At 47.6% G+C, this 18,884-nt stretch overlaps 1 protein-coding gene across 3 annotated transcripts in view; it reads right to left on the minus strand.

Moving 5' to 3' along the window:
- The window catches only part of LOC139763535 (low-density lipoprotein receptor-related protein 2-like), a 572,659-nt gene extending 567,453 nt beyond the window's left edge, over positions 1-5,206 (minus strand). For all 3 annotated transcript variants that reach the window (XM_071689726.1, XM_071689725.1, XM_071689728.1), the window contains exon 1: positions 5,020-5,206. In XM_071689726.1, the coding sequence (XP_071545827.1) occupies positions 5,020-5,137 (118 nt within the window). In that variant the 5' untranslated portion in view covers positions 5,138-5,206. The remainder of the gene's footprint in view (positions 1-5,019) is intronic.
- Between the last annotated feature and the right edge of the window lie 13,678 nt (positions 5,207-18,884).

Here is an 18,884-nt window from a genome sequence, read left to right on the forward strand (position 1 = left end):
GATTCCAGAGATAAACAAACTCAAGCGTTCTCTGCAATCTGTGTGAAGGGACGACCGAGTACCGATTTCGTACGATTCGTAAAACGCTACAACTTAGCGGATATCTATCGTCCATAATTAGGCACGGTAACAAAGACATCTAATCACTGAACAACCTATCCACAAACATTAAAAAACAAATTTCGTAATCGTCATCCGTGTTAACGAAGCATAACGAAGTCTCCGTACGGCTAATTCGTCCTAGGAGGCGGGTAATAACGAAGTCTCCGTACGGCTAATTCGTCCTAGGAGGCGGGTAATAACGAAGTCTCCGTACGGCTAATTCGTCCTAGGAGGCGGGTAATAACGAAGTCTCCGTACGGCTAATTCGTCCTAGGAGGCGGGTAATTCGACCTTTCGTTCGCTGGCACACTAAGATATCCTCTGACCTCTCTCTTAACTCTCTCGTAGGTGGCCTCAAGTGCAGGAGATGGGGGCATCATGGAGGGTGAGGAGAGAAGTACATCATAGATCCATTCATATATTCCGGTCACGTCGTGAGGGTTCAAGTAACCCGAACGGTTCTCTCTCTCTCTCTCTCTCTCTCTCTCTCTCTCTCTCTCTCTCTCTCTCTCTCTCTCTCTCTCTCTCTTTGTGAGTAACTCTTATGAGGAGCTGGGATATCCACACTACCTACCTACACTACACCACCCAGTGTAGTGTAGGTATAGGGAGGACAAGGTCCTTGCTTCCTCAACCCCTCTCCACCACCGGACATTCTTCTAAAATCACGACACGGCAAAGTTTACGTTGCTTTATATATATATAAAAAATAAATGGGAAGATTGGGTAATGAACTAATTTTCAGTTATTGTTTCTCCCGTTGCCAGATTATAACACTGCGTGTGGCCGTTACATGAGAGTGGATAAATTAAAAAAAAAAAAATCGCCATATGCATTTCTAAATGGAGGAGGTGTGAGCATGGAATACAGTGTGAGAGACTACACAAGCGAGTGGAAGCGTGAGAGGGAGGGAGGGAGGAAGGGGAGGCGTGGGCGTCGTCATGGCAACACTCACCACCACCGCCCCTGGCGAGTGACGATCACACACATTATGCTCCACGCACATAAGCTCTTGTCAAAGCGCACTCCAGGGCGTCTGGTAGTGTAGAACACACACACACACACGCCATAATAAATTTACACAATGAACAGGTGCCGAATCACTTTTGTTCTATTCGCTCACAAGCGTTAAGTATATACGTACAACACGTCACCTGAACTTACATATGATGAAAAAAAAAGAAGTCCCAAGTCAGGATGACGAATGATTTCACAATCTTCCATAACAAAATTATGTTACGCCCAAACGTAGCAGTAATGTCGTGCCAGTCAGAAACAGCTTGAAGACAAGAGGCTTTTAACCCGAGACGAGACAACAATACCATTATTTTTCTTTCTGTATATACGACTAAGCCTGAGTTCACTTTACAAAACAAAATATGTCCAGCGTGACGTTCTAATGAAGGGTAACCATGATATTTCGTTTACGAATAGGATACACATCTCCAACCTGCTTGCATTACTAAGTCAACAAATACTTCAGGGAGGCTAAACAAGGTGGCATGAGCAAACAGATCAAAAACTCGTTCTAATTCGCCACACAGTATACGAGCTTGACAGTGAGGCAACACACGGTATTCTGCTCACACTCTCCCATGTCCTACGACGCAGTTATCACACAAGCTTGCTACAATCCTCACAACTCACAACCCTGTCGTGGAAGTTAATAAACACGAGACGTTACTACGTCTCAAAAAAAATAATAACCCCCCTTGACCCCCCCTAAGCCTAGACACAGTCAGTATCCATTATATAGTTTCTGCTAAGTTAGATGTACAAGCGCCACATAGTCAAATATCATGCATACATGCAAACTACATCAACACATATATACACACACATACTCTGGAACGTGACTGATGTAAAAACATACATCACCCGAGCAGAACAGGCGGTGAAAACCCACGAACGAGCGAGAAGCAATATTACTCTCCCAAGTCTGGGTGCATCATGAACCAGTAACGGATGGATTCGGTTCAATTCTAAAGCAAACGGAGACATATACAAGGGTCGCAAATCTCTCACCAAAGCTGAATTATTCACTCCCTGGAAAAGTTGTAGTTTGGGCACTTTTGAGTTATTTTGAAGCTAATCAAACCTACGAAATTCATAGTTTCTTTGTGTCAATACCTGAACTGATGCACGAAATGAACTGGACACTTGGCTTTTATATCAACAAAAATCATTACATGCAAGTCTTTTCCCTCCTTTTTATTTCAACAGAAATCATTACATGCAAGTCTTTTCCCTCTTTTACCTTTTGAAGCTCAAGAGAATTCAACGCGAGGCCAATCCTTCAAGTCTATCCAAGTCAATTTGAAGCAATAAACGTTCAATTTCTATTGCAGACCAACACCATTTAATTAAGAAAACAAGTACAAAACACTGATCTGTGATCCATCACTTTTTAAGTATAACCACTGATCACTACTCTCTGTTGAAGGCCAACATGTATTTCATATGTTGCTGTAATGGACACCATTCTTCTCCTAATATCTCAAGGAAACTTTGAAAAAATGTAGGGGAATTATTAACAATTACGTTACCAAGAAACCCATGGATACGAGTGGTAAAATCAATGAAATTACTGCGCACTTGTTATCCTAAATCAATATAGACGTAACAGTAACTTGGTCGTCTAGTAGCTTTCAGTGGAAGTTCAATCGGAAAAAAGTAAAGGTTATTGTGCAAAAGTATTACAGCAAATGAATGGGAAAAAAAATTATGAAATGCCTGTAAACTCCAATTAAAATCTTTCCGTCAATTGTACAGTATTTGCTAATGGGATATTTTCATCTCCTAATTAGTTATGGTTCTGGCCTCTTTCAGACAAAGCCAAAAATAAATGAATAAATAGCTTTAACTTGTTGCCATTCCAGATTTCTGACCTGACGAAACCAGAGGTGGCTATCATTCGAACAACCCCGAGGCCTTGGCGTTAATTCAAACAAGAAACTTAATAAAAGATGTTAAGCAACTGCTTACAAAACATAAAAACACCCGAGTTATGAGACTGTCAGTGAGGACTGCATAGATAAACTTTAAAAAAGGAAAAAAAAAAACCTATGATAATAGAAAACGCTCAAAGGATGGGGGTTCCCACGAAAATTGGACTTTCCCTACGAATGGGTAACCTCACAGTTAAACTAACGGTAGACCATTTTCTTCTGAGTAAGAATATAACATGTCCATAACACATGAAAGAATCATCGTTTATAGAGATATATTAGTCTAGAAAGGGCCACTTAAAGCAGCTGGACGGTATATACGTATGGAGCGTTACTAGCAACATTTACGTAAGCGAGTTTCACAAACCCAGGCGTACCAACTGCTGCTGCTGCCCAGAGAGTTTTGCAAACCACCACCCTCTCCTACGTCACATCAATCCAACCACCCTCACACATGAAGAATGAGCAATGAACGTGGCATCAAACGGCGTAGGAACCTCTATAAATGCTCACAGTCGTCGATACAATGGCAATTAGGGAAGTAATCCCCCTCCTCCATCCTATGGAGACAGGCCAGGCCAGTCAATGACCCAGGTATGCACAACAGCGGCGTCTTCCAAACACCATTTAGGTACGTCACTCCCCCCACACACCACCGGGTTCCCTAAAACAAAGACAACAGACCTCACTACTTCAAAACATTATTTATCATCAGTATTAATCACTGAAGGTAATGATAACGAGCGATTTCTCTCGGTTATCTGTGAAAATGAATTTTCGCAAACAGGCTCCCAAGGCCCGGTGGAAGCGAAGCTGCTAGCTGGCGAGGGCGACGAAATGTGAGGCAAAGCCCACGCCACCTGGCCTCGGTGAGGTGCACCGGAGGCAACGTAATCGCTTGAGTTCCAGGTGTTCGTAATAAAACACCCCAAAGTTGAGGGGTGGCATATACTCCCCACCGTAAGGACATAATGTATTTGTCTCTCAGTTCATTCATTCATGTCTACACGGCAACATGCGTTGAATTTAAAAGTTTTCCTACATTAGCATGGTTGCTGATCCACGTACCTCCTCACCAGCAACACAGTTCCAATAGTTTAACAGGTATTTACCTCCACATGTTTAGAATAATACATAACCCATTTCTTTACCTCGAAACCATTACGAAACCATGAGACGAATCACTTCAAACCTACGTCTTTCACAGTTGTATTTCCCGATAGTTCACAAATATAACCAATATAACCAAAGAAAACACAGGATTACAATCATATCAAACACAGGATTACAATCATATTCGTAAGGCCATCGCACTTAATGCACACATATATATATACTTTCACCACGAAAACGCATAAAATAAATCACCACTGCTCTATTACTCGCGTCAAGTCCCCCCAACCCACTCCCCTTTCCAGAACATAAAACATTGTAAAGATTAATAATAATCCCCCACACCCCCTTCCAGGTCACAAACGCTAACCTCACATTCCTTACGAAACAACCCGTAACCTTGAGAAACACAAAAAAAAAATCTAAAAAACAACATAAAAAAAGGCCCACAGAATTCATTATCAACACTAGAACACTACAACACCCACAAGGGATGAATAAATCGCTCAAAATGTGGCATGACTTTAAAAAAAAAACAAATGTACGGACTTTTCACAAACACTTGGGCCCAATGCTACTACTACTACAACTACCCTTTGAGCAACAAGTAACCTTCAGTAAATGCCGAGGCATGAGGCCTACATACAAGTCATATCCCCCTTCTCCTAAAAATAAAATAAATACGACATTCAACACAAGACAACTGCATGAGCGGTGAGATCGCCTCGTGGTTGGGTGCAGGACGCTTGTGTTCACCTGGCAAAAGCTGACCCAACCAGGTACGCCAAACCAGGAAGGTAAGGTGCGACCTACAAGTAAAAAGACACAGAACAAAAATGAGCTAGCATTCACCCACCTGCTAATGTGAACAGTACTTTCTCGTCTTCCTTGATTATTTGTCCCAACACCCGGCAACAGGGTACGCTCACACACAGTAAAAATATAGAAAGCCACGATGTGTAATGCATTTTCATTTACTGTTCAAATACAACTTCACCAGTACATCTTCCCCATGCAGAGTATGGGTTACGACTGCCTGAAGTTCACTGGAAGCGCGGTGTGGTGTGAGCCGCGCATGCGCACGGCCCTCCCACTCAGCGAGCGTACTGACTCTGGAAGTTTGTTCTTCTGAAGTAAAAGTTTGTCCCGTGCGATCAACGCGATTTCTTACCACGTTTTGTCCGAAAAAAGGGGAAAAATATTCGACGTTCAATTTCCAATTAGTTGAAAAAAGCACAGGAGAGAATGTCCTCATAATATGTGCAATACATACAAAGCCGGCGCGGGGCTGGCAGGTGACAGGCACAGTCCGGCACGCCGCTGCTGGAATCGTAGTGCCGGACTCGCCTCTTTACTTCCAATACGCTTCACTCCATTCCGTTCCTGTTCGGCCAGAGGTGCGGCAGCCCCCCCCCCAACACCTCGCTGAAGTTCCTTTAACCACACACCAATCCAGTGGCTTGGAAGAAGGCACGGGGATGGCATTGAAATCTCTTTAGAACAGCAGAGCGAAGCTTGGATGTGCGCGTTCTCCCTGGGGGGGTGTAAATTACACCAACAATGCAAACGACCAAAACCATTCTCGGTGAAAAGTTATGGCAAGCCAAACAAGCCAGCCCCGCCGTGATGGCGAGAAGGCCATTTTTTTCTCTCTCTCTCATTCACCTTAAGTTCATATTATCGTGTTAGCCTTAAGGGAAGAGGACATACGAAAGGACTTACACTCAAGCTAAGGTTATAGCTAAGTATTTCCCAGGCTTGTCTGTCTCCTTCGCTCCCGCGTCTCGGGGCTCCTCCGAGAGTGAACTTGGACATAAAAGTCTGTTAACTGGAGTCTCTCTCTCTCTCTCTGGAAGGTTCGGCGGACTTATGTAAGTTTGATGAGTGGGGAGGTGATGGAGACGCAGCAATAATGACATGGGACGAGAGAGAGAGAGAGAGAGAGAGAGAGAGAGAGAGAGAGAGAGAGAGAGAGAGAGAGAGAGGAGACCCAGCCACCAGCCTCCCTCTCCTGCTTGCCTCAAAGGGACGAGGTATATAAGACTTCAGGTCACTGTGTCAGACAAGTGACCCCGGGGTACTGAAAAGGGGTCTCTCTTGCTGTACCTTGTGAGGGAGGGAGTGGAGGGTCAGGTCAGGGTCGGGTCGGGTCGTCTCCCACCCCCACACACACACACGTCTCTGGGATGGAAGAGAAGGGAAGGGGGACGAGTAGCCAGTGGGAGACAGAGACGGGAATTGAGGAGGAAGAGGAGGAGGAGGAGGATCGAAGGGAAGCCGAGGTTTATACATGCATGAGAACGTGTGAGGAGATGGGGGGGCGAAGACCCCTGTTTCATTCAGGGCCTGGTTTCAGCATTCATCGTGACGAGGCCAGGTGAGGATATTCCAAAAAAGGCCCAGTCCTCTGTTCTTAACGCTACCTCGCTAACACGGGAAATGGCGAATAGTTTAAAAGAAAGAAAAGAAAGAAAATATATATATATATATATATATATATATATATATATATATATATATATATATATATATATATATATGTGGGAGGCAAGTTGTTAGAAGCAGTGAAAAGTTTTTATCGAGGATGTAAGGCATGTGTACGTGTAGGAAGAGAGGAAAGTGATTGGTTCTCAGTGAATGTAGGTTTGCGGCAGGGGTGTGTGATGTCTCCATGGTAGTTTAATTTGTTTATGGATGGGGTTGTTAGGGAGGTAAATGCAAGAGTTTTGGAAAGGGGCAAGTATGAAGTCTGTTGGGGATGAGAGAGCTTGGGAAGTGAGTCAGTTGTTGTTCGCTGATGATATAGCGCTGGTGGCTGATTCATGTGAGAAACTACAGAAGCTGGTGACTGAGTTTGGTAAAGTGTGTGAAAGAAGAAAGTTAAGAGTAAATGTGAATAAGAGCAAGGTTATTAAGTACAGTAGGGTTGAGGGTCAAGTCAATTGGGAGGTATGTTTGAATGGAGAAAAACTGGAGGAAGTAAAGTGTTTTAGATATCTGGGAGTGGATCTGGCAGCGGATGGGACCATGGAAGTGGAAGTGGATCATAGGGTGGGGGAGGGGGCGAAAATCCTGGGAGCCTTGAAGAATGTGTGGAAGTCGAGAACATTATCTCGGAAAGCAAAAATGGGTATGTTTGAAGGAATAGTGGTTCCAATAATGTTGTATGGTTACGAGGCGTGGGCTATGGATAGAGTTGTGCGCAGGAGGATGGATGTGCTGGAAATGAGATGTTTGAGGACAATGTGTGGTGTGAGGTGGTTTGATCGAGTAAGTAACGTAAGGGTAAGAGAGGTGTGTGGAATTAAAAAGAGCGTGGTTGAGAGAGCAGAAGAGGGTGTTTTGAAATGGTTTGGGCACATGGAGAGAATGAGTGAGGAAAGATTGACCAAGAGGATATATGTGTCGGAGGTGGAGGGAACGAGGAGAAGTGGGAGACCAAATTGGAGGTGGAAAGATGGAGTGAAAAAGATTTTGTGTGATCGGGGCCTGAACATGCAGGAGGGTGAAAGGAGGGCAAGGAATACAGTGAATTGGATCGATGTGGTTGACGTGCTGTCAGTGGATTGAATCAGGGCATGTGAAGCGTCTGGGGTAAACCATGGAAAGCTGTGTAGGTATGTATATTTGCGTGTGTGGACGTATGTATATACATGTGTATGGGGGTGGGTTGGGCCATTTCTTTCGTCTGTTTCCTTGCGCTACCTCGCAAACGCGGGAGACAGCGACAAAGCAAAAAAAAAAAAAAAAATATAAATATATATATATATATATATATATATATATATATATATATATATATATATATATATATATATATATATATATATATATATATATATATATATAAAACAGTTCTTGGAACCACAAATAAACATATAAAGCACTACAGAAAACTCCCTTTCAATAAAAGAACCACATCATAACCTTTAAAGTTTTGGACGCGAAACTGGGGGAACTTTAGCAGTTTCTTTACTTTGAGCATGAAACGTTCTCCGAGATTAATAAAAACGTCCGCTCGTCTGAATACATTTCAGTAACACTTAAGAATTCCAACCAAGTGATTCAACGCGCATCACTTGCGTTAAGGAACCCGTCATATCCACAGCTGAGAACATGATTCGGCACTGATGTGTTTCACTGCTTCAGAAGCAACGAACACTCGACTCAGTCGAACCCATCGAACACGAATCACTTCAGCTACATATGTGTGTGTGTGTGTGTGTGTGTGTGTGTGTGTGTCACTGTAGTTACGATGTAACATGGCAGCCTGTAACAGCAATGAAAGAATCAGGATAGCAACTTAATATGAGCTTCGGATCTATCGATTGCCAGGGTCACTGAGGGGCTGCCAACGTTGAGTTATAAACGGTAGATGAATTTAAAAGAATGTACACCATCTCCCTCAGGTGTTCAAGGTGATGTTATCAGACCACACTTCCTCTCACTGCACGTATGGTCCATATAGATGGATCACATAATATTATTACGTATGGTCCATATAGATGGATCACATAATATTATTATGTATATTCCTCATAGAAGGATCACATATTATGTATTATTATGTATTATTATGTATTATTATGTATGGTCTTTATAGAAGAATTATATAATCATTATACAGACACCTTACCGTGTGACAGACGCTGATACATTATAATCCTTACTACCCACACAGCTCGTGTGTACTACTACTAAATGCCACGAGTCATATAAAAGCTCCCGTTTGGAAGGGTATTGAACACCAAGTTTCGTTTTCGATTGTATGTATCAGTCTGTGGATGACCCTCTTTGGCTCCAGCCAAGTTGGAGACTGGATGTGGTCAAATGAGTAGACACACAGAGTCGCTTGTTTCTGCCACCATCTCGCGAAAAATGGACCCCTCCTAGTATTCTAGAGTTAGAATGTGAAAAAAAGAAACCTTAGAAGGCTAAATGTTTAGAAATCATACCAGCATCGAAGTGAGGGAGGAGGAGGAGGAGAGAGGAGGCGGAGAAGGGGGAGGAGGAGGAGGAGAAGGAGTAGGAGGAGGAGGAGGAGAAGGAGTAGGAGGAGGAGGAAGAGGAGGGACAACGTTAAAAGTGCGACAGAACCCTCACGATCCCTTAAGAACCCAGAGATGACCAGCTGTTGCATCGTGATCTCCCTCGTCAGGCGACTTGACCATTCGCACGGGGCAGATGTGAGGTAACCCCTCCTCCTCCTCCTCCCTCTACCTTGTGGCTTTGGGCTTATGTCGTCGACCAGCCAGAAAAGTGAGAGTGGTGGACACTTACGAAATACGTCTCGCACACAAGCAAGTCAGGCAGACAGATGACCTGGGACACATCTGTCTCCAAGCGACGCCACGTCAAGGTGCTGGTTGTGTGTGTGTGTGTGTGTGTGTGTGTGTGTGTGTGTGTGTGTGTGTGTGATGCTGTGTGTTGTGATCTGGAGGAGGGAGAGGAAAGATGGCGGGGGAAAGTCTTCAGGTGTTGGTCGTCGACTGAGATGAACAACTGCTTGGGAAAACAGAGAGCCAGGGATGCCAAATGGAAAACCCAGAGCTCCGTGAAGAGAGATGTCTACTTCTCTAAGCAATTATCATTTATCTTTATCATCGCGATCAAACCGGAAACAGGCAGGTCCGACGTGTGGATAAACAGGTCAGTCTGGGTGATGGTGAGTGAAGTGATGATCTTGAACGCCTTCGTGTATTCCATCTTCAGAGGACGAGTTACAGAGGCTCTCAGCAACTATTCCTCTTGAAGACGAGGTAATACACGAAAGCGCTCAGGATCCTCGTGTTTCCTTCTCTTAGTTTTGTTTCTGCATTGATGAAATTACGTGATTGTTGTAGATTTTCTGCATCTATGTCTATATATATATATATATATATATATATATATATATATATATATATATATACTCCTATGAGTCCACGGGGAAAATGAAACACGAAAAGTTCCCAAGTGCACTTTCGTGTAATAATCACATCATCAGGGGAGACAAAAGAGAGAAATATAACAGTCAGTTGATATACATCGAATATATATATATATATATATATATATATATATATATATATATATATATACATATATATATATATATATAAGGATGACAGTCAGACCCCTGGCTCGACCACCGTCCCGTCCCGTCCCACCCAAAGTTTTTTTTGAGTAAAATCCCGCTTTTCTCTCTCAGTCTCTGACTCCAAAGACTTCCTTACTGTTTGCCTTATATGCAGATGACGCACGATATTTTTCGCCGGCATGACTCACGACCTGGACGTAAAAATCTGGACAAAATGAGGACACTAGAGGGGAGGGGGGGGAATTTTTACGTGGGGAAAAAGATACACTCGTGAAAGAGAATATAAATTTCGACCGTTATGAGCCTGAGAAATTATGAAGCGAAGAGCATAGACTCGTGTCCGATGTGAGGCGGAGGAGTGAGGGAGGAGGATGGCAGGAGGCACGGGGGTGGAAAGGAGAGTGGGTGAGGGCGGTGGTCAGGGAGCGTGGAGACTGTGTCAAAGGGTACCACAGGGTGAGGGAAGGAGGTACGAAGGTGAAAGCAAGGGACGGTTGAGGGGGTGAGGGAGGAGTGGGTCGGGAGGGGGAGGGAGGGACAACAACCACAGAAGTTGATGATATATAAAACCACTGGGTGTGTGTGTGTGTGTGTGTGTGTGTGTGGGGAGGGAGGCGGAGAAGACGCCAGGTGGTTGAGGGCCCGCCCCAGTGCATAGAGGCAGAAGGTCCTAAGAGTGGGGGAGGAAAGAGACTATGATGATAATCAAACGAGCCACGTAAACGATCCAGTATCTGACAGTTACGAGAAGAAAACGGGAGTAACTAAAGAAAAGGGAGGAACCTGATAAGAACCTGAGTTCAACATTAGCGAATACGAGAGGCAGATTGAGCTGGCCCCGCGACACGCCTTACAGGCCGCCGAACCTTGGACAAGACTCTGTGAGATCTCCGAGGTTGGGAGCGATGGGACAGCAGGTGATGAGGTCGGAGGGGGTGTAGACGGAGACCCATAGGAGCCATGAAGGTTGGAGGAGGTTGGAGGTGGGTGTTGGGGAGGAGGAGGAGGAGGAGGAGGAGGAGGAGGAGGAGGAGTAGCAGCCTTCCCATCTGACTGTTCCCGTTACTTGCAACAAGTGGAGGAGGAAGGGGTCTCTCCTTCTCTCCAGCACCCAGAGCAACTTTGAGCATCCACGACGTTTCATCTTGGTACGAGCTAGCAAGCGCTGAGACGGAGTGGCGGGAGGCAGAAGGATGGTCAATTTAACCCTAATGCAGTGTATGGCGGGACGACCACGTCACGTAGCTTACGCTAGCAGGATGCTGGAGGAAGTAGAGGGAGAATGACACGTCTTATAAGGCAAGGAGCCTTGGCTATAACTTGGGCACTGAAGCATTTTAAGGATCTTATCTACCGTTACCCAATCCATGGGCTTACTGATCACTGAGGAGACACAAGGATGACAAGGAGAGATGGGTGTCAAGGTAAATAAATGAAACTTAAAAGGGAAGGAACGCTTCGCTCTGCCTCAGAGATCTTGGAGTGAGTGCAAAGGCGAGGTGGGAGGCAGGCGTGAAAGGTATATGAGGGAAGGCGGGGGTCAAGACGCTTAGCATAAACAGGTCGAGTGGAGGAACAAGGAAGGGAGGCGGTCTGCGCGACACGTCCGGAGATGGAAACTGAAGATTCGGTAAAGAGACGGATGAAAATAACACCCAGGATAGCAGAGGATGATGGCAGGAAACAGTAAAAGGATAGAGACGTATGAGACACAGATGGCGGGCGGTCCTCCGCCTCCTGGTTATGGAACTAGCCAGCCAGCTGGTGACATAATGAAGTTTACTTTGGGAGGTGGGATGCGGAGAGGGAGGCCGGGGGTGGGGTTGAGGTGGCGAGCGTCAGAGAGCAGAGGGAAGGTTATCGCATGCATAATGCATGCGACGCTGTTGTCCAGGCTTGTCGTATGAATAACAGTATAATTTATGGAAGACGCGTCCATTGTAATTCCCCCTCAGGAGTAGGGGCGCAGAGGACAAAGTTCAAGTGCGAGACGTCATCTCGTCTTTCCCCCCGTAGGATCAGGATCTATGGCACAGGGTTCGATGCCTCAACCTCACCAGGCGGAGGAGAAAACAAATGCAAGGCGTAGCGGACCACAACCCACCATGACAGATGGCGGACGAGGAAAGTCGAATCTAACACTCTACATCGCACCACATCGAACGAAACCCGAGTCTTTGTGGGATCTATAAAACGAGCGGGATTTGTCTTACACATCCCCCAAGTCAATCCCACAACCTGTGACAAGACAGCGTTACAACAGGAGAACTTTTCCCTCCCAGAGGCATCAGAGTCGTGTTTCAAAGTCCCTGAGGATGGGTTGGGAGGACGGCCCAGTGTGTGTGTACACCAGGCTGAGTAACGCACAGGATAGGTAGGAGGGGGAGAGGGAGGAAGGGGAAATGACGAGAGGGAGGAGAGGAGAGTTGAGTGACGGTGGAGGGTGTTATGGTATGAGGGGGAAGTGTAAAAGGGAAGAGAGCGATGTAACGGTCAGAGAGGAGAGGCCCCCCCAAGCGACGAGAGGAAGGGTCATATAAGGCGCGGTCGTGAGCGGGCATGAATGAAGTGGTGGCGGGAGGCAGAGCGAAGCATGCAGTACGGAGAAGCTGGATGATCTGGCTAACTCTCTGGCTGGCGAGTACATTTCACCCGTGAGGAAAGTGAACGTTCACCATCTGGCGGTTCAGCAGGTGTTGGCACACCATGTGTGCACTGAACCGCTGTTTGACGACGTTCCCTCCTTCCCTCCTGGGACGTGCAGTGTTGCACAGCCTGGTGTTACTTGACCGGTCATGATGATGCTTTGCCGCCGCTGAGGTTGAGGTATGCGGGATGACTGGCAGGGCAGGTGTGTGTAGCCTCAGGGAGCATTTGATGAGGGACGAATGTGCTAGGCATCTGTTCTAAAGGACATGTGTGTAGGGCGTCAGCTGTAAGGGACATGTGTGTAGGGCGTCTGCTGTAAGGGACATGTGTGTAGGGCGTCTGCTGTAAGGGACATGTGTGTAGGGCGTCTGCTGTATAATGGACGTGTGTAGGGCATCTGCTGTAAAGGACATGTGCAAGGGCGTCTGCCGTATAAAGGACATGTGTGTAGGGCGTCTGCCGTAAAGGACATTAATGATTACGTATCATCACAGAGCGGGGATGGGCTTCTAAACTCCCGGAGGTTTCTGTTGTGAGACAAGCGTGTGGTGAGTAACACCTTTCAAAATCACCTACGGAGGTGTGATGGGCGTATCGGAGTACGTGATACAAGAGCACCGAGCATGGGGAAATGTGTGCCAAATGTATGGACAATATCTACTGAAGGAGAGGAAACACCTGCTGGTGGTGGGGGACATGTGCGTAGGATCCCTAAGAGTTCCTGTTGAGGGCATCGGTGCAAAGGACCATCGTAAGCACGCTTTATGGACGACACATATGCAAGCTACTGAACCCATCTGGAGGACCTGAAGGACAACACGTAAGATGGGAATCTCAGGTGTGTTTGATGCTGGACAGGTGTGTGTGTGTGTGTTGGGACCCTTACGGCACCACCTAATGTTGGACAGGTGTGTGGGGACTCTTTGGGCACCACCTGATGTTGGACAGGTGTGTGGGGACTCTTTGGGCACCACCCGATGTTGGACAGGTGTGTGTGTGTGTGTGTGTGTGTGTGTGTGTATAGGGACATAAGGGAGCACCCGGTGCAGTACAAGTGTATGGGAAATCCATTATCAACTTGTGTGGGGAGCTAGTCTAAGAGACCTCGCGGAGAAATGGACCTAGGAATGAGTCTAGGAAGAGCGGGGGGGAACAAGACGTTCCTCTGAAATCAACTGATGAACAAAAGGTATACGAAGATCACTGGGGAGCACGAAGACATAGTTCTTGATCATGCCTCGTTGGGGAGAGAAAGAATACTACCCCTCGTATGTCCCGCGTGGCGTAGAAAGCACAGAAAAGGGACGACGGAAGCGGGAAGCACAGAAACCCTTTCCTTCACTAATTTAGTCTCTACGAGTGGGAATTGAAGAGAGACAGAGCCAAGCGAAGAGTGCCATCCTCCTCCAAGGCTCGAGCTGCGATGTCTGAATGTAGGCAAATGCAACCAGGATGAGAAGAAGGTGAGAGATAAGTAGTAAGTTTGGGGAGAGGAACCTAGATGTTCTGGCTCTGAGTGACACCAAACTCAAAGGGAGAAAAGCAGTTTAAGGAATACCTGAGGAGTAGAGTGTGCTGTCTCCATGGGTACACTAACAATACGTGGGTAGGACGTACCAAAGCACGTTACACTGGGGTGAAGGGGCTCCGGGAGCATTTGATGGAGAGGAATACGAGTCGTCCCGTCAACGAAGTACCATTACGAATGCCGTTTTGAGGCCCTCTGTTGGACACAGCAATGGGGGAAAAGTTAACAATCATTCCAAGAACTCCGCCAGGATGTTGTGAAATCAGTGATGGAGCATAACGATATAGTTTGTCCCCCCACACTCCTCAACACCTGGGTGTTGTGGAATCACTGACGAATCAAAACAACCCAATTTGTGTCCTCCCTCAACACCTGGGTCTTGTAAAATCACTTACGAATCAAAACAACCCAATTTGTGTCCTCCCTCAACACCTGGGTCTTGTAAAATCACTGACGAATCAAAACAACCCAATTTGTGTCCTCCCTCAACACCTGGGTCTTGTAAAATCACTGACGAATCAAAACAACCCAATTTGTGTCCTCCCTCAATACCTGGGTGTTGTGAAATCACTGACGAATCAAAACAACCCAATTTGTGTCCTCCCTCAACACCTGGGTCTTGTAAAATCACTTACGAATCAAAACAACCCAATTTGTGTCCTCCCTCAACACCTGGGTCTTGTAAAATCACTTACGAATCAAAACAACCCAATTTGTGTCCTCCCTCAACACCTGGGTCTTGTAAAATCACTGACGAATCAAAACAACCCAATTTGTGTCCTCCCTCAACACCTGGGTGTTGTGAAATCACTGACGAATCAAAACAACCCAATTTGTGTCCTCCCTCAACACCTGGGTGTTGTGGAAATCACTGACGAATCATAACAACACAGTTTGTGTCTCCCCTCCACAACACCTGGGTGTTGTGGAACTCACTGACTGCTCATAACAACACAGTTTGTGTCCCCTTCCACAACACCTGGGTGTTGTGGAATCACTGACGAATCATAACAATACTGTTTGTGTCCCCCCCTCCTTCACCCACCTCCTCAACACCCTTTGCCGTGGGTTTGCGCGAGAGTGAAAAGTGCATGTTCGGCACCCGCTCCCAGCCTCCTCCCGCAACACCCGCCCCTCTCCCCTTCATAAATGAGGGTTTGCATGTGGTCTCTCTTGCAGCAAGTTTCCCTTGCACACCAGCTGTTAGTGTCGCCTCTCTCATCAACCGAGGGAAACCCGCAGCTGTCGCACTGGCTTCTCGCTTTCTGCCGCAGCTCCGTGTGTGTGTGTGTGTGTGTGTGTGTGTGTGTGTGATGTGTGTGTGGAAGAGAAGTTTTACACTCATGTCGGCCCGTCTCTTAAACCTGTACATATGTAAACTGCTTAACTCTAATGTGGGTATGATATATACGCAGAGAGAGAGAGAGAGAGAGAGAGAGAGAGAGAGAGAGAGAGAGAGAGAGAGAGAGAGAGAGAGAGAGAGAGAGAGAGAGAGAGAGAGAGAGAGAGAGAGACACCTCGGGAAATACAGATAAACAGACACGCGCCGAAACAAACTCAACTCATGACAAAAGTGGCGCATGCATAACGCAAATCACCACCGCGACAGGCAATAAGCATGAATAAAGAATGAGACATGCAGTGCGCATGATTAAGCAGCAGGCACCAGCGCAGAAGGAGGAGGAGGAGGAGAGGACTCGGGCAGAAACAAGCAAGCTCCACCACCTCCCCAGCGCGGCCGGAGGGAGGCGGCGGAGGAGCACAGGCCACGACACCAAAGGGAGGTAATGTTAGGGCTCTTGGGGAATCACCCTCAGTGAAGAAGTCTTTACACCCGCAGGTCTTCCGTCAAGTGGCCGAAGGACAGAGAACTGTGCTAACACTGCCCGGGAGACCCAGGAGGTCGTCAGGGTGAGGAGGAGGAGGAGGAGGAGGCGGTGTGAAAGAAAAGGCCAGGGGACTGTGCTGACACTGCCCAGGAGACCCAGGAGGTCGTCAGGATGAGGATGAGGATGAGGAGAAGGAGGAGGCGGTGTGAAAGAGAGGGCCAGGGAACTGTGCTAACATTGCCGAGGAGACCCAGGAGGTCGTCAGGGTGAGGGTGAGGAGGAGGAGGAGGAGGTGTGAAAGAGAAGGCCAGAGAACTGTGCTGACGCTGCCCGGGAGACCCCAGGAGGTCGTCAGGGTGAGGAGGAGGAGGAGGCGGTGTGAAAGAGAAGGCCAGAGAACTGTGCTGATACTGCCGGGAGACCCCAGGAGGTCGCCATGAAGAGGAAGACGAAGAGGAGGAGGAGGCGGTGGGAAGAGAAGGAGGGAGGGAAGGAAGGAAGAAAGGAGGGGCATCATCACATCAGACAGGGGCGTCATGAATACATCTGAGGGATCGTGGTAATGCAAGGAGTATAGAGGATGGTACGAGGTCAAGTTTTAAAAAAAAAATAAACGCAGACGACTGGCAGATCATCTTTAAACGACACCGGATTAACGACTGGAAACATTTGCAACGTCGCCCGAAGAACGACAAGGGAGGGAGTACGACTGTGGTACGTACGTCGAGTGGCCTTGCGACGTCTGACGAGTGAAAGGAGGGATCTTACAAATTACGTCCAAGAGCAAACTGGCGAGACGCGAGTGCAACGGCCCACTCGCATGTGGGGAGCTGATGTCATTTGCCAAATGGAGAGGACCCTGTTTTGTTTAGGTTATGTCAGCTTAGACGGCATGGGCAGCTGAATGTCCAAATCAAGGCCACCTTATCAACGCTATATACATACATACACACACACACACACACACACACACAAACACACATTATATATGTTCCTTCTTTTGGGAAAGTACCCCATTCATCCACTGATTCCTAAGGGTGGATGAACACCTGGGTTGACTGTGGACCGACTGACGCAAACAGGATTCGAACAGGTGCGCTCGACGCCGAGCGCGGGTCATGAATACGTCATGATCAGCAAATGCGAACCACTACGCCACGGAACTTGTATATGAAGGCCTGGCCCTTGAAGGGTCGCACCGTCGTACTCAAGCGTCGCGCTTAAAGGCCGTACCGTCGTGCTCAGAGGCCGTATCATCGTGCTCAAGGGTCGTAGTACCGTCGTGGGCAGGGGCTCAGAAGCCGAACCGTCGTGCTCAAGGGTCGTACCGTCGTGTGCAGGGGCTCAGAGGTCGTAGCGTCGTGCTCAAGGGCCGTATCGTCGTGCGCAAGGGCTTCAACGCCACCCTGGACCTGGCTGGGTGGAGCCGAGAGTTGCACAAGGAAGCTGCAACACCATCGACTGCTACACTAAATGCATCGGCAGACGCAGGCGCAGCAGAAGGAACACCAGACACATCGACTGACGCAGGCGCAGCAGAAGGAACACCAGACACACCAGCAGACGCAGGCTCAGCAGAAGGAACACTAGACACACCAGCAGACACAGGCGCAGCAGGAGGAACACCAGACACATCGACAGACGCAGGCTCAGCAGAACGAACACCAGACACATCGACAGACGAAGGCGCAGCAGAAGGAACACCAGACACACCAGCAGACGCAGGCCCAGCAGAACGAACACCAGACACATCGACAGACGCAGGCTCAGCAGAACGAACACCAGACACATCGACAGACGAAGGCGCAGCAGAAGGAACACCAGACACACCAGCAGACGCAGGCCCAGCAGAACGAACACCAGACACATCGACAGACGCAGGCTCAGCAGAACGAACACCAGACACATCGACAGACGAAGGCGCAGCAGAAGGAACACCAGACACACCAGCAGACGCAGGCGCAGCAGGAGGAACACCAGACACATCGACAGACTCAGGCGCAGCAGAAGGAACACCAGACACACCAGCAGACGCAGGCTCAGCAGAAGGAACACTAGACACACCAGCAGACACAGGCTCAGCAGAAGGAACACTAGACACACCAGCAGACACAGGCGCAGCAGAAGGAACACCAGACACATCGACAGACGCAGGCGCAGCAGAGGGAACACCAGACACAACAACTGACGCAGGCGCAGCAGAAGGAACGCCAACATCGTCACGCTAGCCACAGCAGATGGGGCGGCAAACACCACACATCATCAACACCACACAGCAAGAATCCCCTTCTACATGCCCACGCTCCTACGGCTTCAAAGGCCGCGCTACAATCAGCAGCAGGGGAATGATGGACCCCTTTGTACATCGACGTTCCAAGTAACATCAGCAGCAATGGATGTCACGAGAAATGAGATGTTATTCTGGAAATGAAAGACTACATAACTAGGTCATAATGAGCAGAGCCGTGAATGACCCGATGAATTTAACATCGGAAAAAAAAAAACGGGAGGAAATACCCTTTGTTAAGCACCAGCTGCCGTGGTATTCAGGCCCGTCACTGCTGCAGTGATCGTTACCAGCTGCAGTGATATACGGCCCCGTCACTGCTGCAGTGATCGTCACCAGCTGCAGTGAT

Source organism: Panulirus ornatus, chromosome 47 (assembly GCF_036320965.1).
Source record: "Panulirus ornatus isolate Po-2019 chromosome 47, ASM3632096v1, whole genome shotgun sequence".
NCBI classification, from domain to species: Eukaryota; Metazoa; Arthropoda; class Malacostraca; order Decapoda; family Palinuridae; genus Panulirus; species Panulirus ornatus.